This window comes from Strigops habroptila, chromosome 1 (assembly GCF_004027225.2).
Source record: "Strigops habroptila isolate Jane chromosome 1, bStrHab1.2.pri, whole genome shotgun sequence".
Lineage (NCBI taxonomy): Eukaryota > Metazoa > Chordata > Aves > Psittaciformes > Psittacidae > Strigops > Strigops habroptila.
The window spans coordinates 100,315,124-100,335,922 of record NC_044277.2 but is presented as its reverse complement, the minus strand read 5'-3'; the positions used below and the strand labels follow the sequence as shown (position 1 = coordinate 100,335,922).

Sequence of the window (20,799 nt, the reverse complement as noted above, 5' to 3'; positions counted from 1 at the left end):
CTTGAGCTAAATATCTTTCTGTTCTGTACATGTTCATAGATCAATATTATCATCAAAGTTTTCTGAGTAACTTTTCTGTTATGTGTTCAAGGACAATGACTAAAATGTTGGTTTGCTCTTATCCAACCCAAGGAGTGGAGCAGGTTCAGTACAGTCTAGTGGAAATGTGTTTTTGCTAAGTTGCCTGTCACCATGTATATCCGTCAGAGATGGTGGGTCAAAGAAGTACACCCTATGCTGGGAGAGGAAGTAAGGAGGTTTTTCGCTGCGAACAGGTAGCTGTAACCAGCTTTGGACAATCTCCCAGACAGTTCTACCTCCTGCACAGCCAGGCTTTAGCTCTCTAGGAGAAATTGCACTATGACTGAGGAAGATGATTCTCCTCATTGCAGTGTTTAGGGGGAGGAGTCTTTCAAATATCACAGGGCTAGATCTTAGGGACCTTGCCTTGAAGCCAAACTGAGATATAAAACATCACTCAATATTCTGGGGAAGCTCAGTGCTGGGAACAAGAGACTGATTTGGAGTGTTGTGCAAACTGGAGGAGGGGGGTCCTAAGGTTTGGCATTTATGCCCTTTTCATTGCCACAGTCCAGCCAGGAGGGAATATTATATAACTGAGACCCCAGTGTTGTCTGCAATGACAAGATGACATTTTCTTATCCATTGGAGCTTGCAAACAGTGTCCCTATGAATATCGTACACTAAGGTGGCATCGCATCAATATCCTCTATGTTTACTGTTCCTGAAAGACTGGGGAGAGAGAAGAGATCTCTGAAAAGCCAGTGTTGATATTCACTGAACTATTATCTGCTTAGAAAATGAGTTGCTTTCTTGTATGTTGGGAGCTGAGGGAATTAGGGCTGGGTCATACTAGCGTGTGTCACACTGGCCAGAGCTGCTTCTCAGAGTGAGGATCATGGTATACCCTGATGGTCACCAGTGACAGTCCTCTGGCAGAGCAAGACATCCAAGAAGATGGAGATTCTGGATCTACTCACTATGAGCAGGGGTGTACCTGCTACTGAAGAATGCTGTGGGAAAGGCAAATTCCTGGAAAGTTCCTCAGCTACCTACAGGCAGTTGTTTTGTCTGGAATTAGATGCACCCAGCTGCCTTCCCCTGGGCAACCATGGCCTCTGACAACAGCCTTAATGTGAAGCTGTCTTTGGTCCAGGCCTAGGGAAAACTGAAAAGGTCTGCTGGGAGATAATAGGGATGAGCATCATCTGCATAAAGCTGGCACATCAGCCTTCCCAGCAGGCTTATGCAGATGGCAAATAAATGAAGATGGTCTGATGGGACTGAGCCTGATGAGATTTTGGAGGTGAAGGGTTTACAGATGGAAGAAAAAGTATTTCAAACATCACAGCTGTAGCTTCAATTCCTCCAGAAGCCTTTGGAACAGAAGGATGCGGGAGGATGTGGGTGACCAAGGGAACCAAAATCCTTAAGCATTTTTTGGGATAAGGATTTATCCCAAAAGCATCCTTAGGCCCTTGATTTCATTTTATTCCATCAGCTATATTTTAATAATGATTATATTTAATACATTATCATCTCTTCTTCCTAATTAGACCTCTGATTACCCAGCCTGCTGCCATTAAGAACTAATACTGTTCAACCCCCTCCTCTGGAGACATTCATTGTGCAATAGCATGTTATTATTCTGAGCTAAACATACCATTTCTCTCCCAGAAGCTGTAATTTTCAGAAACCCCAAGCAAACAAAGACAGTGCTAGCTGGTGATTTAGTTTGTAGAGATGAAAAAAGATCTCCAGTGGGAGGGGAAGAAGAGAGAAGGGAGAAAGAAATACCTCCATAGAAGTTCCTAGGAATAATGATGTCACATTTTATGTTGTCACCACATCTGAAATCGCCAGCCACCTTCAGTCTGCGGGCCGAGGAGAAATAATCTAGGGCTGCTCACTCTGCCTTAGGTGGAAGCATTTATATATTTATATAAGAACTGTTAATGAGGAGGAAAGCAAGCCCATGGAAATGCTTATAACATGATTGTTGGTTAGTTTGAACTGCCATACAGTGACTCTGGCCAGCTGAGGGTCCACCTCCATGTGTCATTGCATCCCAGACCAAGTTGTCAGAAGGATCCTGGGGACGTTAGGCTGTGAGGAGCTATTTCAACACTCTCCATTTCATTGTACCCCAGACACTGCTACCTTCTGGGCAAAGGCAGCCTCCTGTGCTGCTCATTGAGGCTGCTGTTGAAAGGCTGGATGTTCCCAGGACCTCAGCATAAGTGGCCCATATCACATCTCCTAAGGGCAAACAAAGGCACTTAACATGCATGATACAGGCTAAAACATCAAGATCCAGGTAGTCAGCAAATATGTACTGGAGCAAATTAAAGTTTCAGGGTTGCATAGGGCTCAGCTGCAGGATTTCTCATCAGCCCTTTAGCTCCTCTTCCCTCTCTCCCTATGATTCATGTTTGTCTTTCCAACAGGAGGCTGGCCAAGTCCACCTTGCTGCTGATCCCTCTCTTTGGCATTCACTACATCATGTTTGCTTTCTTCCCTGACAATTTCAAAGCAGAAGTTAAGCTGGTGTTTGAGCTCGTGGTTGGGTCATTCCAGGTAAGCCACCCTTTGGGCCACCAGGTCTGTTGGCAGAGAGGAGTGTAACAAAATTGACAAGGGAATAAGCAAATATGTGAGATGGGTTTTTCTTGGATGTGCCCAATGCTCTTCTACTTTTGCTTGGCCAGGATGGAAGATAATTTTATATTTTGACTTCTGCAATTCCAGAAGGAGATTCTCTCTCCTCATTTCAAGCACCTGAAAAGATAATGTACTTCTATAAGTTAGTCGCCTGGGGTTTGTTTGTAAGTAAGGGAAAAAATGAGCACCTCTGTTCAGTTTATATATTATTGAATGGTGTAAAATGAGATAATTCACCTTTGGGAGGAGTGTCTTTCTGGCCATTTACAGGAGCTTAGCCTGTCTTCAGCCAATTGACTTGCATGAAATTTCTCCTCTGTTAATAAGCCAAGCCCTGCCTGTAGGATCCTGCTCAAGTAGGATTCCAGTTCATTGGCATAGGAGGCAGGATCCCTGTGAGGATGGGTAATGGTGCTGTCCTCCACATTAATCTTTAGGAAGCCCTGATGAAGTTTGCTTCTTAGACCCTCCCACATGCTGCACTTCAGTCACTTCCAATGCCGGGCTATTAACCTGTTGTTGCATGAAAAGAAGCACTTCTTTAGGTAATTTGTCCCATTGCATTCATCTGTTAATCAGTTCTAACCACTTTGCTCTCTCACAGCCCGCAGCAGGATGTGTCTGTCACTGTGTACCATACATGTGTCAGTGGCATGCTTTTTGCAGTAGTGAATGAGTTAACATCCCCATCTACATCATTGTCACTTCACCTTTGGCATCTCTCTTTTGAGAGACAAATGGATCTACACTTACTCCTTGTCTTTAGTTTTTGCAACCATAAGGACTAGAGACAAGTTTATTTTTTCAGTGAAAGCTGAGATTCTTAAAAGTGAGGTGTTACTGCAGAGGAGGTGGAAAGGAATTTTAGCGCTATACCATGTCAAAGATCATTTTGACCTTGATGATGTAGTAGTAAGCATGTTTAGATCTCCTGAGTTTCAGCTGACAAGACCAAGCAGGAAAGCTGGGTCTAGTATCCCATCCTTTTGCCTCTAATGCCCCAGTTTGAATGACCAAGTGCCTCTCTTTGGGCTGAGCTGACTGTTGATGGCTTTAAACACCAGTCTGGAGCAATCTTTGAACTCACATCCATCCATACATCTGTTGCAAGGTACCTTAACCAATCATCTTCCCCTTTTCCTTTTAACAGGAAAGTGCAGTCAGTTGGTTTCTAATGGGCACCTTAGCAGTCCCCCAACAGTGTGCCCTTTTTCCAAGGCTGCAGTGAGTTTGAGAGGTGCTAAAAGCCTGTTCTCTCCTTTCCCCTAGGGATTTGTGGTGGCTGTTCTGTACTGTTTTCTCAACGGAGAGGTAAGATCAACAGTATTGTTTGGTTATGTTTGCAGCTAAGACAACTTGAATGCTAGTGGAGAATGGATTAAGAAGTGTCCCATTCCTGGTGTTATCATACTGGGGGGAAGCATCCGAGTCAAATCACTGTCTCCAGAAAAAAACAACTCAGCCATTTTCCTTGCAGTTTGCAGCACAATTAATGAACATATTAGGATTTTTGTGTGCACTGTAGGGTTGCTGCTGCTAATAGTAAGCTCTATTTATGTTTAGCACCTCAATGAATCCTCCACAGAATCAGGCCCACTGCCAAGGTGGAGGCTCATTAGTGCAGTGGTATTTTTGCACCATGCTCCATCTGTCCATAAGAAATTCAGCAGAGACTGATTAAACCCATATCTAAGGCTACCAAGTAGATGTGAGCAGCTAAAAACTTGGAGCTGCTGTCAGCTGGAGCACTATCAGCTCAATAAATCGAGCAAGGGCAAGAAATAAGAAGCTGTGATCTGGGTTTGTGTTTCAGCTTCCTAGGGAGAGGAAAGGTGTCCAGAATCACAAAGTGCTCTCTTACAGCTCTGATGCTGCTTTCAGCCACACTTATGCCATGTGCACATCATGCAGTAGCATGCAGGGCAGATAGCCCAGCTCTAGCAGAGACCTTTGCCAATAAGCCTGAGCAGAGCAGGGCAGTACCACACAAACTTATGAATGATCCAAAACCAATATAGGCATTGACGTGACTTGTTAGGCACAGACTAGTGCCAGGTAAACATGTTTCTACCTCACAGGCATTGATCTTGCCTTTCCCACATTTCCACTTCTGAGGTTTGCATCCTGGTATTGTGCTGTTCCTGTGCTTGCTGATCCCACAGACCCTCATACACAGCTGCTTTATCTGATTCAAGCTGTTATCTAAAAGTTTGAACTGGAAGGCTGCAGAAGGGGACAGGAATGGTGGCCAGATTTGTTCAGGATTTGAATCTGGACAGTGTCAACCAGATGACGTCTGTAAACTCCCTGAGCAGGAACAAGTGGCTTCTATCAAAAAAGCACAGCTGAATGGACAGCTTTACAAACAACCTATAATTAAATCATTTGTATTTGGACAAAAACAGGGCAATGAAAAAAATAATTGTACTCACAAAGTATAGTGTATATTGCCGTTAAAGTTAAGTAGTCTGGCACCTTCACTGTATCAGATAAGAAATTCCCTGTGCTCTCCTTTCTGCTGAAGCTTGGGAATTTCTGTTTCCAGACACTGTCTGGAGTGTCACCTCTCCTCTACGTGTCTAAAAGTTCCATCCAGCTCGAGGTTAATGACCTTTGTAAAATAATTATTGGTCCCTCGATACGTGGGTTGCTCCTGACTGCTCACACAATCATGTCAGAGCAATAGAAAATGCTCCTCTCTGCTGACTTTGTTGCTTTTCCACCACCTAGGTCCAAGCTGAGCTCAAGCGAAAGTGGCGGAGGTGGCATCTGGAGCGGTTCCTGGGCTCAGACATGAAGTATCACCACCCTTCCCTAGGCAGCAATGGCACCAACTTCAGCACCCAGATCTCCATGCTGACCAAGTGCTCACCAAAGACACGCCGGTGCTCTGGCTTTCAGGCCGAATTCTCTCTGGTGTGATGGAGAGATCCTCTCCAAGAACTGAGCATCCAAGTGACAAACAAAGGCAGAAGAATCACCCAGAAATCAGTGATACGATGACAAATCCTAGTGAATTGACATGCTCCACATGAGCCAACAGAGGACACAAAACTGGAAGAGCCACTGGCATCCAGAACAAGATCAGACAAGCCAGGAGGGAGAGAAATACTGTTCCTTTCCCTCTTTTCAGACCTTTCACTCTTAAGTTTCAAGTCCTCAGGGTTGATAACTATAAGTAAAGGTCCCAGCAACCTGAGGAGAGCCTGGGAGATCCTGAACTGTCATAAACAATGAAGTATGGGTTGTAAGGGAGGGGAGAGCCTGAGTCCTTGGTGGCTTTACCAGAACTGGCATCTCTGAAACAGATAAATTGCACTTTTTAAAAAATGAGCCAGTAAAGGAGAGAAGGAGGCAAGAATCAGGGGCGGGGGGGAAGCCAAACATACGAATGTTCCAAAAGTCCCGTTGATAAGAGGTGGAGATAAGGTACTGGAAACAGAGTCAGAGACATGGGGAGAAGGAAGAAACAGGAGGAACATGAGCAGGAATGGGAGAGGCCAGTGCACAATGCTTGCCTCTGGATTGTACACATGTAAACATGAAGCTGCAGCACCAGGAAAGCCCCTCAGAGGATGCCACAGTGCTGCAGTGTGTGTTCTGCTAATTGCCCACCATTCTTCTTAGCAAAAGCTCTCTAAGCACCCTTGGGTGCCCTCTGGAAAAAGCAGGTCGCTGAGAAGGAGCAGAGTGAATGCCCTTCTCTGCACTACATTCATGACATCGTGTTTTGTTTGGTTGTTTTCAATGAACAGGAAACTCAATTTGCATATATAAAATCCAGGTACAGATACCAGAAGCAGAGCACGGCTGCGTTTTTCATTCTTTTGGAGTTCACCCATAGATCTTGGTGCATTAACACACCCAGGGTCACAAGGGATCAGGGGAAAACAATTGGTCTGTAATTCATTTGCACTTGCTTACCACACACTGCCAGGGAAGGGAGATGTAGAACCCTGTAATCCTTAATTGAATCAGACCTGCCGCTCTCCAGATGAAAATATTAGCATCACAGCAGCAAACAAAATTGCTTTCATCAGAGCAAGTTCGTCTCAGCACATAACTGGCACTCCGGGAGTCAGGAAGGAGTGAAGGAGCTATTAAATTGATTTCTTCTTTGGCTTTTGAGGGGAGCTTTCATCCTGTGATGAAGGTATTGTTAGATCTTTAAGACGTGCATGTGTGTTTTGCCTCTCTTCTGGAGGCCAATTAATGTCCCTATAGGGGCAATCCCTGTTTGAAGAACGTGCATGGACCTGTTGAAACCAAGGGAATAGTTATTTTTCAGTTTTTCTTTTCTTGGTGGAGGGGCGAAGGAGAGACATTGCATTTGAGACAACCCCCACAATCCCAAACCCAGTCAGAAGACAGACAACACACAGACACTGATGCCCGTGTTTGTGTTCCACCCAACTGCATCAAAGGGGGTTGCACCAGTTTTACACTGATGGTGGGAAATCCCTGTCCAGCTTTTGTGTACACTTAGTAATTGGGCTGTCATCTTACTATAACATGTCCTCGTGAAGGAGATTCTGGGTTACCAATGCACGTACACGGAGAGGAACGTGGGCTTCTCTTTCAGGGTTCAGAGATCTCAACTCATCTACCAAGTGCTAACAGCACCTGAACTTCTTTTTCTTCATAATGAAATGTAGTTCACTGAAGGGAAGCATCTTAAACTTGGTGGGTTTGGGATTTGTTTTGCTTGCCTTAACCATCTGTGCTTCACTGCCAACAAACCACACTGAGCCCAGGAGCAGAGTTTCAGGCTTGGACATCCAGTTCCTTTCTCAGTTCTCATGGGGTGGTTATTCCATGCCATAATCCTCCCTAGAGCTATGCCTGTCACCGTCTGAGTTCAATGCTTCCAAAGAATTTCTCCACATGTGAGACTGAGAACAGCATAGAGGGCTGAAGTCGGTAAGGGCATGAAATACTCCGATACAACTGCTGTGAAGGGTAGACATAGCAGTCATGAATTTTCAGTGAGCTAGATCAGATTCTGTCACAGTGCATCTGTGGCTACCCAGCCCTCAAAACCTAGAAGGATCAGTAGATACTGTGAAGATAGTCATAATGGTCTCAATGGTCCTGGAATTAAAGAGCTAATGAGACCCCAGGCTAGCTAGATGCAAACCGTCTTGGTTATGGCTATGTTACACTGAAACCGTATCAGCAGTTAGAATCCAGTATGGATGTGCCATAAGATCATCAAAATCCTCTTTTTGCAGATCTCTAATTCCAGAGGAACCAAGAGGATGCTTAAAGTTCCCTCATGTTGCTTTCATTGAAGCCGTTATGCCCTGACACCCCAGGAACAAGGTACACATTGAAATCTCCATGAGGTTCTCAGATGCAAGGACTCTCTCTGTGTTTGGTGCTAGTGCTGCTCTGGTGTGTGCCTTCACACCTGGATTAGGACTCACACAGAAGATGCTGGAGATTCTTCTGTGCCTGGTTCGAAGCAAGGATTTGACATAGTGCTATGTTTCACCGGGTGAGTGGCTAGCTGCAAGGAAGTTTCCAAGTGGTTCTACGCATGTGAAATGCTTCCTCTCACTGGTTCAGATTTTGGAAGCAGTGATAGTCTGTGAGAGATTCGATTCATCAGGCTGCAAAGTCATTCGCGCTCTTTATCTGTCATGGTAGCTATTTACACCCAACAAAATTGGTGGGCTGCACAGGAGCACTGCCCAATGTTGTTAATGCATCCACTGAGGTGCCTAAGGTGTGAACTTGGATCCCAGGTACCAGACAACCAGAGGAGGAGTTTGAGCACAGACCTGTTGAGCATAAGTAATGCACCATTGCCAGCAACCTTCTTTGTGAGATGTAGGGAAACCCATTTTTTTTAGGCAGCCTTGCTTGGGTAGAAGGTCCATGTCTGTGAGTCCTGAGCAGTGAGACACATTGTGCATTTTCCTTCTGCTTTTCACCTTCCTTTTTCTCTCCCTGTGCTTATAACATTTGCAGGATGACCTGCTTTGTATTTACAGCTTCTCTTCAGTTTAAGACCCGTGCTAATCTGTGCCAGCTTCAACCATAGGCCAAAGGCAGCAAGAATGGGCTTGCCTTTTAGAGACACGACAGGGAAAAATTCCAGTGGTTATTCACCCATGCCACAGGGCCTTCTGCAGCCCATGAGATTTACCATCAGGCTATTCTTCACTGGAGCCTGAAGATAGGATGTGATCTAAACTGAGGGACTCTTTCAAAAAATGTTGACTACATCCTACGTGCAATTATTTCATCACTGAACATCCAGCCACATCATTATGCTGTCAACGGTGTTTGAGAGGCTAAATGAATGTGCTGAATATACCTGCTACAACAGGCATGGCAATACTAGTGATACAGGCAGTGCGGAGCTGCCAGCCCAGCTGCGTTGGCCTCGTATTTCAAGAGAGCAGAGGAGTCATCGGTTAAATCAGAGCTTTTCACTCTGGGGATACGAACAATGAAGTGAACAATGGCATTCAGATAAGGGCCTCTTTTAACTGGCATAGTGCAGGAATTTGGCCCAATAACTTCCTATAGAATGAATCATAGAATGGTTTAAGTTGGAAGGGACCTTAAAGCTCATGCGGTTCCTCCCCTGCTGCCACAGGCAGGGACACCTTCCACTAGAGCAGGTTGCTCCAAGCCCCGTCCAACCTGGCCTTGAACACTGCCAGGGATGGGGCAGCCACAGCTTCTCTGGGCAACCTGTGCCAGTGCTTCACCACCCTCATGGTCAAGAACTTGTTCCTAGTATCTAAACTAAATCTCTCCTCTGTCAGTTTAAAGCCATTTCCCCTTGTCCTGCCCATTTCCCCTTGTCCTGCCCCTACCTGCCCTTGTCAAAAGCCCCTCTCCAGCTTTCTTGTCAGCCCCTTTAGGCACTGGAAGCTGCTCTAAGGTCTCCCTAGAGCCTTCTTGAGGCTGAACAATCCCAGCTCTCTCAGACTGTCTCCATAGCAGAGGTGCTCCAGCCCTCGGAGCGTCTTGGTGGCCTCCTCTGGACTTGTTCCAACAGATCCACATCTGCTTATGTTGGGTGGGAGACTTCATATGTTGAGTTGCTCCTTTCCTCTGTTTTTCCTCCAACTTAAAACTAGAATAGAGTTCAGAGACCTCACTGCAGCCCCAAACAACAATCCCGACTGCATTGTCCTGAACTCCCAAAGAATACACAATGCAGTTCTCAGGACTGCCACTGTTCCTCACAAAGCACCAGCCTGACCCCTTCAACTCTGGTGTAAGGTGGAGTCACTGGAGAATGACTCCAGTGAAGGCATCTGCATTAATTTACTACAAAATAAGATTAAGAGGCATACCTGGATGTGGCAGGCTTTTAGATACGTTTGAGGATCATTAATTTGGACTCCCAAACTCCTTAGAGAAATCAGGCTATATTCTGGCCCGTGTGCACCAAAATCAGTTAATGACTCCTGAGGTTCGTCAGCATTAAACTGGAATTTACCTTCAGAATAATCCCTTTATCTTCAGCTTGGAACTGTTTACTTCTTTTTTATACCCATGAGAGATCAAACCCCTCCTGTTAATTAGTCACTATATATTTCAGTGATTAAACTATTAAACAATTAGTAATAAATATGGAATAATTAAAATATTTTAAAAAAATTATTATCACAAAATCTAGAGGTACAAGATTCAATGCTAACATTAGACTATAGATATTTCAATTCAGCAGGGATCTATATTGCTCTGTGGTCCTCTCATAAGCAAAAAGAAATGAGAACATGACCATGTTTAGACTTCAAAAAAGAGCAGTAAAGAAATTCTAGGCTGTTGCAGAATTTCAGGGCAGTAACTTGAAACTATTTTTTAAAACCAGAAATCTATATACATCATTACAGCAGTTAATCCAAAGAAGCCCAAGAGAGAGAACATCTGAATATTTTATTTTATTTTATTTTATTTTATTTTATTTTATTTTATTTTATTTTATTTTATTTTAATTTCTTTTTATTTTTCTTTTCATTTCATTTCTTTTTTTTTGCCCAGGAAGCAGTTTTGCTTTTCTCAAGGAAGGTATTTGTTAATGGAGAAAAAATGTTTTTTACATTAACTAATCAGCAGATTTATTTCTTTCCTAATATTCCACTTGGTTCCCGTTCAGCTCAGAAGCAAAAAGAGGCAGCGTGGTGTCTGTGTCACAGGGCTATGCAAGCAAATGAATTAAAACCAAATCTCAGCTCTAGGGAGAGATGCACCTGCTGGTTATCAGAGGGCTGCCAGTTTTTAAAAAGCAGAATGAAGTTCCAAAGAAAGCCCAGGAGTGAATATCACTTGGCTCCATAGCAAGGATTAAAGGGGCAAGGATTAAAGGGCTTTGATGAGGTTATTTTGTCTCCGTTTCTTCCACCTTCACCACAGTGTTTAAACAAGATAAAACCCAGCAGGTTTTCAGACTAAAAGCAACTCTCTCAAACTTCAAAATGCCAGTGCGTGTCTTTGTGAAGCTTATTTTATTCTGTTTGCGCAAGTTCAACTTGGTTTGATAAATGGTCTATGGAAATATATGTTGGGTCAGAAGCAAGGAGGCTGAGAAGCAATGTTTAATCATAGAATCACAGACTGCTTTGGGTTGGAAGGGACCTTAAAGCTCCTCTAGTTCCAACCCCCCTGCCATGAATAGGGACACCTTCCACCTGACCAGGTTGCTCAAAGCCCCGTCCAGCCTGACCCTGAACACTGCCAGCGATGATCTGTGGAAGATGAACCTAAATTTAACGCCAAAGCCCATGTAAAACATGCTTTCTCCTCTCCACGTCCCAGACCCTCTGCTTTCACATAGGGCATTCAGCCTAAGAAAGGATCTTGACTGGGGTGTTGGCACAGCCCAGGAACAGCCTTGTGCATCCTCCTGAGGCATCTCTGCACCAATGAATGTGCCATAGTCTTGGAGACAAGGACTGCAGTCCTGGGGTCCCGGACTTGCACTGCAACTTTGCACTTTCCACACCCCGATGCTTATGGGGGCAAGGACCATATGCTTCTTGATTGTAGACAACCCTTGAAGAGCAAGAGACCAAACTCTTGACCTCATATATACTCATATTAATCTGGAATGACTCTGCTGCTATCATTCTGAAACCAAACTGTTGTAATAGGGAAAATAATTAAGTCCGAGACTGGTATGTGGAGTCAGATGTCCCAAAAGCAGAGATTTCAATCCATTTTCTTTCAGTCAGTCAACTTTTCACCCCACCTCCAAACCCAGCATTTACATACCAGTCTGATGAGGTATAATTACAATGACTGATCTTGTTATTTCCCCTGGAGACCTGTCTAGTTGTAAACTACGGCTTTTACGAATTAGGATCTTTCCAGGCCCGTGGATCATCTCTTCCAACTCCTACTGCCTGAACATCCTAACTCCTTGTTTGCTTGCATGGTATTGCGCTGTATACTGAAGAACTCTTGAGTTTGAAATCCTGGTTATTTCTAGCATACTGTGAAATCACAGGGAAAAAGACAAACATTGGGACTGGAAACTTCGTGACAGGTCTGTACAGAAAACAACATCGATTTGGGTACTGAGGGCCATGCCTTTAGGACACATGAATTGGCATCAGCAGAGCACTAGTGTTTTATACCCCGGTTTTGTGGATATTGTAAATTTGTACATAGAGGAAATCTGAATAGGATATAAAAAAGAAAAAAATTTTGATACTTTGATAATGATAAGCTCAAAAAGGCACTTTTGAATTCAAAGGCGCATTTTTCAGACTCTGTTTCAGACACCTCAAGTTGTTGTTCAGTAGCTGGTGCCAACTGACTTCTCTCACTGAAACTAAGCACCTCTGCTCTGCCCTCCTGTAAATAGGCTTTGACAGCAAAGAGTGAGGAAAACTGGCTGTGAACAGAGAATCACTGTCTCTGTGGACTTTTATGTACCAAGGTGCTTGTGATGTATTCTTCATGCCAGTGAGAGCAGGCCTGCTTGCTCAGCACAGGTGAAATTTCTGCCTTGTTTCATGGCCTTTTGACCAATGTTATTTATTTGGTTCTGAATCTGTACATATGCAATGAACTGGCTATTTTTTTCTTTGTACTTGGTTCATCTCCTTGCTTCAGAGGAAGTTCTCCTCTGTGGTTGACACTGCTGAAAACAAGCAATAAAACCATCATGAAGACATTGTGTCTAAGATGTTACTCCTGATACATAATTTTAATGTACTTTTTAAATATATAATTTATTTTTACCAGTCCTGAAGAAGACACAAAGGAAAGGGTAAGAAGGAGGTAGTGAGCTGGTAAGGTGGTTTCCTACAGTTAGACATAATGATCTTATATTTTGTAAGGTTAGCCAGATAGATAGACCAAATCACTCTTAAAATGAGAGACCTTCTTTGAGTACGTCTGTGCCAGCAGAAGAATCAGTACCAGGCCCAACAGCCCCAAATCCACTGTAATGAAGGCAACACCACTGCATGAACTAGGTGGATGTCTTTCAGAGGTAAGACTCACTCATGGAGGTAATAATCATGCAACTGCAAACACAGTATGGTCCTTTTGTCATGATCAAGAGATGTTAAATAATTCCTATATTTGTAGGTACGTACACCCATGCATATATATATTCATGTAACATAGAATAGAATACCAGGTTGAAAAGGACTTCAACCAACCTTTCTAGGCAAAGCATGACCTAGACTAGATGGCCCAACACCCCGTCCAGCCCAATCTTAACAGTGTCCAACACTGGGGAGTCCACCACATCCCTGGAGAGATTATTTGACTGTTATAAGTGTAGGGTTGGATGCTGAAATATCCTCCAACTGTCTCACATTTTATTTAAATTTAAATGGCTTAAGTGGCTTCAAATTCGTCCCCATGAGAATCCCCCCAGTACTCCGGATGGAGAGACATATGTTAAGGTCTGTCTTTTACGTCACAGGCTGCAGCAGTTCATAACCACCATCCAAGAATAGGAAGCCTCCAAAACACATGAATAAACATCTTCTCATTCCCTTCACGACTGAACACACTCAGGCTGCCAGTCATGCAGGCCACATGGTAGGAGAACTTGTGAGCGACTTTTTGAGAGCAGATGCAATGGGTCCATTTCACCTGCCAAAATCCCACACTACTGCGAGAAACCAGTATGCTTTTACTCATGATACACACAAGAGAGCTGCCATCCAGTGCTCTCTGCAACTTTTGGCATATGTAATCACCAAGGGCATTACAGTGCAGTTTCTGGCTCAAGGTGGTGGTTTGACTTGGGCTCATCACAACCAGATGATTCCACAGCACTGGTGGTGTAAATCCATAATCTGAGCATCATAAGAACATCCTGCCTTCAGTTCTTATGACTAGAACTTGAACCCATCCACCTCTTGTACATGCACACCATCACCCTACATGCAGATACAAACACACTACGTCTCACTGTAGCAATAATTATACAAATGGGTAATTAACAACTTGCAGTTGTTACTTCAGTTTGCCTTTGGGACATGGGTTCACATACTATGGGCTGAAAGTAGCTCTCTCCGTGGAAAAGAAATGGACTGGTGTTTGAACATGGATTTTGCAAAGCCCTCAAATCTCTGCTAGTTGATTCCAAATCTTTTAAATTAGCGTTTCTTCCAGGCACAGAATTGCCTAGTGAGGCTAGTGAGATTCATCACTCTTTCTTCTCATTTTTACTGCCCCTGAAGGGAGTTAGTGGTGCTGCAAAGCTTGGGTCTGTCTCTGCCTCTTCTACATGTTGTGCGTGCCAAGCACTGGCATCTCGTACACCAGTCCCTGGAGCAGCAGGCGCAGCAGGAGTGCTCAGCCCGCGGGAACTGTGTGCTCATCACTGACAGCTTTCCCACCCTGCCAGGTGACCAGATACCTCCTGAGCCTTGTGTGGTGACCTTAGCTGTGCAGCTTCCTCCAGCTTTCCCAAGGGTGCCGCATCTGTGCCTGCATCATGTCTGTGTTTCATTCTTGCTGTGCACGCAGTTCAGTAGTGCTCTTTTGAGGTTTTTATTGCTCAGAATAAAGCATGAGCCTTCCTTTGTGTTGGAGAAATGCCTAGCAAACTGCAAGTGAACAGTAACTGTTCATATAAAAGACACATTATTTAATGCACTTGAATATTAGGCAGTGAAAATAGATTGCAGTGAGAGATCAATGAGCTTTTCCTTGTCCACGGGGCCAGTTCCACAGCCCACCCCCTTTTTAAGCTGATTTATGCCCACTGTTCATGCTACTGATAAAGGCCAAATCTACTATTAGGGATAACAAGTCTTTGCTATGTATGTTCCTCCTTTCTGCGTGCATTAAGCATTTTCACTCAAAAGCAAAGGGTCTAATGTTCTGGGCCATTCTGAGAAGCAAAGTTGTTCATACTGACTTTCACTGGATCCCTCTGTGGATTAAATAGAATCATAGAATCATAGAATCGTAAGGGTTGGAAAGGACCTTAAGATCATCTAGTTCCAACCCCCCTGCCATGGGCAGGGACACCTTGCCCTAAACCATGTGGCTCAAGGCTCTGTCCAACCTGGCCTTGAACACCGCCAGGGATGGAGCATCCACAACCTCCCTGGGCAACCCATTCCAGTGCTTCACCACCCTCACTGTAAAGAACTTCTTCCTTATATCTAATCTAAACTTCCTCTGTTTAAGTTTGAACCCATTACCCCTTGTCCTACCACTACAGTCCCTAAGGAAGAGTCCCTCCCCAGCATCCTTGTAGACCCCCTTCAGATACTGGAAGGCTGCTAGGAGGTCACCACGCAGCCTTCTCTTCTCCAGGCTGAACAGCCCCAACTTTCTCAGCCTGTCTTCATATGGGAGGTGCTCCAGCCCTCTTATCATCCTCGTGGCCCTCCTCTGGACTCGCTCCAACAGCTCCATGTCCTTTTTATGTTGAGGACACCAGAACTGTACGCAGTACTCCAAGTGGGGTCTCACAAGAGCAGAGTAGAGGGGCAGGATCACCTCCTTTGACCTGCTGGCCACGCTTCTTTTGATGCAGCCCAGGATACGGTTGGCTTTCTGGGCTGCAAGCGCACACTGCCGGCTCATGTTAAGCTTCTCGTCAACCAACACCCCCAAGTCCTTTTCTGCAGGGCTGCTCTGAATCTCTTCTCTGCCCAGCCTGTAGCAGTGCCTGGGGTTGCCCCGACCCAGATGTAGGACCTTGCACTTGCCTTGGTTAAACTTCATAAGGTTGGCATCGGCCCACCTCACAAGCGTGTCAAGGTCCCTCTGGATGGCATCCCTTCCCTCCAGCGTATCAACCGAACCACACAGCTTGGTGTCATCGGCAAACTTGCTGAGGGCGCACTCAATCCCACTGTCCATGTCACCGACAAAGATGTTGAACAGGACCGGTCCCAACACCGATCCCTGAGGGACACCACTCGTTACAGGTTTCCAACTGGACATCGAGCCATTTACCACAACTCTTTGCGTGCGGCCATCGAGCCAGTTTTTTATCCACCGAGTGGTCCATCTATCAAATTGATGTCTCTCCAATTTAGAGACAAGGATGTCATGTGGGACAGTGTCGAATGCTTTGCACTAGTCCAGGTAGATGACATCAACTGCTCTGCCACTGTCCATCAGTTCCGTGGCTCCATCATAGAAGGCCACCAAATTGGTCAGGCAGGATTTCCCCTTAGTGAAGCCATGTTGGCTGTCACCAACCACCTCGTTGTTTTTCATGTGCCTTAGCATGTTTTCCAGGAGAAACTGTTCCAAGATTTTGCCAGGCGCAGAGGTGAGGCTGACTGGTCTGTAGTTCCCCGGGTCTTCCACCTTCCCCTTCTTGAAAATGGGGGTTATATTACCCTTCTTCCAGTCATCGGGAACTTCACCTGACTGCCAGGATTTTTCGAATATGATGGACAGTGGCTTAGCAACTTCATTCGCCAGCTCCTTCAGGACCCGTGGATGGATTTCATCAGGTCCCATGGACTTGTGCACGTTCAGGTTCTTAAGATGGTCTCGAACCTGATCCTCTCCTACAGTGGGCCTAAGGTCTTCGTTCTCACAGTCCCTGCATTTGCTTTCCAAGACTTGGGTTGTGTGGTCAGAGCATTTGCTGGTGAAGACTGAGGCAAAGAAGTCATTAAGAACCTCAGCCTTCTCCAAATCCATGGTAGCCAGTTCTCCTGATAGCTTCTGGAGAGGGCCTACATTGTCCCTAGTCTGTCTTTTATTTGCTACGTATCTATAGAATCCTTTCCTGTTATCTTTTACATCCCTTGCCAAACTTAATTCTAGCTGGGCCTTAGCTTTCCTAACCTGGTCCCTAGCTTCTCGGGCAATGTTCCTGTATTCTTCCCAGGCCGCCTGTCCTCGCTTCCACCTTCTATAAGCTTTTTAAAAAATCAGAAAAACAGGTTGCAAAAAAAAAACAGGCTGGGGAAAGGGAAGATCAGCCAATTGTATTTGTTATATGCCTAGAGAGATCATGATAATCACATACTGCCAAAAAAATGTCTTCTCTATGAGGAACTCAAGTAATTGCCCAGAAATTAATCAGTGTAAGTGGCTTTGATGAAGGTTGCCTAAGAAGTCTGAGGCAAAAATCAACCCAACCATCTTTGATCCTTGCTGTGTGTCCTTCATGCAAAAGCCATCCTTCCTGGTTTACAACGAGCATAGCATTGCTTTTCTTAGATATGCACTGTTATGCTGAATTTGATAGAACATGCTATCACATATATCTGGAATTTTCTGAGCTTGGCTTTTAGAGCTTCTTTGTGTAAGCTCAGTGGTGAAGTGGCTTTTCTTGACTACAAAACGTAATTCTCTACAAGAAAGAGCCATGATTAAAAATGGCCAATGGCACCCTTTTCCTTTGAACCCCTGTGGTTTCCATGGCAAAATGGCAGGACAAGGACTTCTGTGATGTCCATGACATTAAAGCAATTTCCCATGTAGTAAATCAAATTTAGTGATTAAATTATGTTTACTCCACATGCAACCAGTTGCATTCCCTCCCTCCCACTGGGGATGTAAAGTTTGAACTGTGACTCAAGGCAATCCACAGCAAGAGTCTACCTGCCCTCAGACTAAGTCCAGAAAAACTTCAAGGAGGAAGTGTGGCACAGAGAGCCTAGGCACTGCACCACTGCTGTAATACCATATGCTTTGTAAGCTTTAAAACTTCTTCTGATGCTGGCACATGCTTGTAAAGGAATCATTTGTATTGGTATAATTCCCTGTGCATACAATGTTTTGTTGGATCATAAGAGCAAAGCCAGGAAAGTTGACATGTTATCTCAAAATAGCCATTTCCCAGATAGTGGTATTCAGAAAAGCATGGAATGGTTTAGGTTGGAAGGGACCTTAGAGCTCATTCAGTTCCACTCCCTGCCACAGGCAGGGACACCTTCCACTAGAGCAGGTTGCTCCAAGCCCCGTCCAACCTGGCCTTGAACACTGCCAAGGATGGGGCAGCCACAGCTTCTCTGGGCAAACTGCGCCAGTGCCTCATCATCCTCACAGGGAAGGATTTCTCCCTAATACTTAATCTAAATCTCCCTTCTGTCATCTTAAAGCCATTCCCCCTTGTCCTGTCTCTACCTGCTCTTGTCAAAAGTCCCTCTCCAGCTTTCTGATATGCCCCCTTCAAGTATTGGAAGACTGCTGTATATATTGGAAGACTGTTCTCAGAAACAAAGTGGCCTTGCAGTCAAAGACCAGAGAAGGCAAGAGTTTTGGTCACCCCTGATGGTGCATGTATATGACATTAAGTCCCTGCTTCCAGTGCTCAGTGATGAACCCTCTCTTAGACTCCATCCCTGCTCCATCAGATAACTGACTGAACCTCTCCTCTTAGAAATATCTACACTCTTCCCAGTTAAGGTCAAAGCCTTGAACCCTTATCACACTCAGACTAAGAGTACAAGAACTAACTTGGAATGCTGAAACCAGCCACCATCCCTCCTGCTCTTGGTTTTCAGAGCAACTCTGTAATTTTTGCACACTGACTGGAATAGAGGGGGGGAAAGAGAAGAAAACATCTGACTTGTAAGCCTGAGCGTTGCTGTGCTTGTTGGGGAAACAAGACCAAGATACTCTAAAGCACACTTCTTTGTTCCAAACATTAAGAAGACAATTACTTCAACTCGAAACCTCAATATCTTGATAGTTACACATCCTGGGTGGCAAACTGGAGTCCTGCCACTTAATATCACCTCCAAATCAAGGAGAAAGGAGGTTCGAAGCAGAGTCACTAGCCAAGATGACACATGAGTGAGAACTGCAAGCACATCATCAGCCTTGGAGATTTCTCCTCCACTTTTCTAGCAGGTGATATAAAAGTCCTTAGAAACTGAGAGGTGTGGGTGGGAGCTGGACAGTGCGTTTTAAAGCACAGTGATGCCAATATGTGATATTAAGAAAATTAGGGTAGAACTATGTCACATTTGTATTTGTCACAATCTTTCCCTTTCTTCTGGCAAGTCCTGACAACTGGTTGCACCCCACTGTCACTTTTTACCTGAAACCACATGTGAATCATATTTTACAAAGGAAGGAAAATAACCAGCAGCAAGACCCCAATACTAGGTAAGTTGGCCACTGTTGCCAAGAACCTGCCTCCCCCAGTCTTTACAGATTTACTTCACTGAGGTGCCTAATCAATGGCTGTTTCTCATCAGCCATTAAATCTGAACTCTTTGGCATAAAGCAGTTAGAAGCTATAATATTTAATTACATCCTATCTGCTCCCAGCTAAAAAATATGGGAATCTGATGGAAATAAGGCTTCTGTCTGCGGTGATGAAGGAATTTATTACATGTCATAAATTTATGCATGTAATGTGATTCCTGGTTTGGACTGGGTGCAGCTTTTTGTTGCATCCCATCATGTATTTCCCATCAAGTCAGTGCCTATGTGATCTAGTTCTCCACTAGACTCCAGCCCTCTCTCCCTGTGTCCTATTTAGTTCATAGAGAGAAGCCTAAACAGAGGACTCCTGGGGATCTATTCCAGCAAGGCTCTTTGGCTTTTGAGAAATGCCAAAGTGTTGGTCTATGATGGGAGAAGGTCCATATGCATCTCACAGCTCAGCAGAGATCTCCCTGAGACAGCAGTAAGGACAAATGCAAGTTACACAGCCTGATCCTCCCACTGTCAAATCATGTCTGGCCTTGTCCTCTTGGCTGAGTCTGAACTCATGCCTTCCTTGGCTCATGAGAGTCACATTTCCAAGGATCTGTTTGTAAATTAGAGGATTATTTACAATCACAATCATTTCTGTGGCCTGGGAAAGAAGACTGGATGGTATTCTCCTTTCCTGCTTCCATCACTGGCCAGGCACCAGCAGTCTCTGAGAGGATTACTGTCATTGTGGCCAGACCAGGACAAGGATAAAGCTTGGAATCAAAATTATAGAGTAAGCCTCAATTCTGGCCTCTCACCAGCTCTCCCACTCCAGACAAAAGCTTTGGCATTTATCAGCTGGATTGGTTATTAGGACCTGCATGAATAACTGATTGCATTTGTTTGGCTGCTGGGGAAGGGAAGGGAAGGGGGAAAAAATCTGTATTTTCTTCTGGAAAAAAGGGAAGGGGGAAAAAATCTGTATTTTCTTCTGGAAAAAAAAACCACCACCAAATAAAAAACAAACAAAAAAACCCCAAAAAGCTGTGGTTTATTTTGAACAAAATGTGAAAAGTGACATGCTAAGGATTGCATCTGTGGAGCTGAGCAGTTTAAGAGTCAATGGGCACCTTTCCTAATGTAGACAAAAGATATATATAATTTAGCAACTTGAATTATTCAAACACCAATCTAATTTCACTTCAGAATGTAAATTAATGGAACATTCTTTTGAAAGCTGCTCAGATGCATAGTAATATTCCAGTTCTGAAAGTTGCCCAAGCCTTGAACAAGAATGAAATTCTTCAATATTACCTGAAGTGCTAAGGCCTGTTCCCAGTAAAAAAGCTTTTTAGATGTTATTAAGTCAAAGAGTAAAGCAGTAATTACTCCAGCAAGAGATAGATAAACTTCTACGGAGTATTTGAGACAGATTCCAAGTGGATCATACACACTCAGCTAGAACATATCTATTATCAGAATTAAAACAAGTACTTGAAAAAGCAAAGGATTTGCAAAGTGCTGGTGAAGTGTAGCATGACACACAGGTAT

At 44.3% G+C, this 20,799-nt stretch overlaps 1 protein-coding gene across 2 annotated transcripts in view; it reads left to right on the top strand.

Moving 5' to 3' along the window:
* VIPR1 (vasoactive intestinal peptide receptor 1) overlaps positions 1 to 12,843 on the top strand; it is a 119,053-nt gene extending 106,210 nt beyond the window's left edge. For both annotated transcript variants that reach the window (XM_030501306.1, XM_030501317.1), the window contains exons 11-13: positions 2,469 to 2,598; positions 3,952 to 3,993; positions 5,413 to 12,843. In XM_030501306.1, coding sequence (XP_030357166.1) covers positions 2,469 to 2,598; positions 3,952 to 3,993; positions 5,413 to 5,604 — 364 coding nt within the window. In that variant the 3' untranslated portion in view covers positions 5,605 to 12,843. The remainder of the gene's footprint in view (positions 1 to 2,468; positions 2,599 to 3,951; positions 3,994 to 5,412) is intronic.
* Positions 12,844 to 20,799: the final 7,956 nt, after the last annotated feature.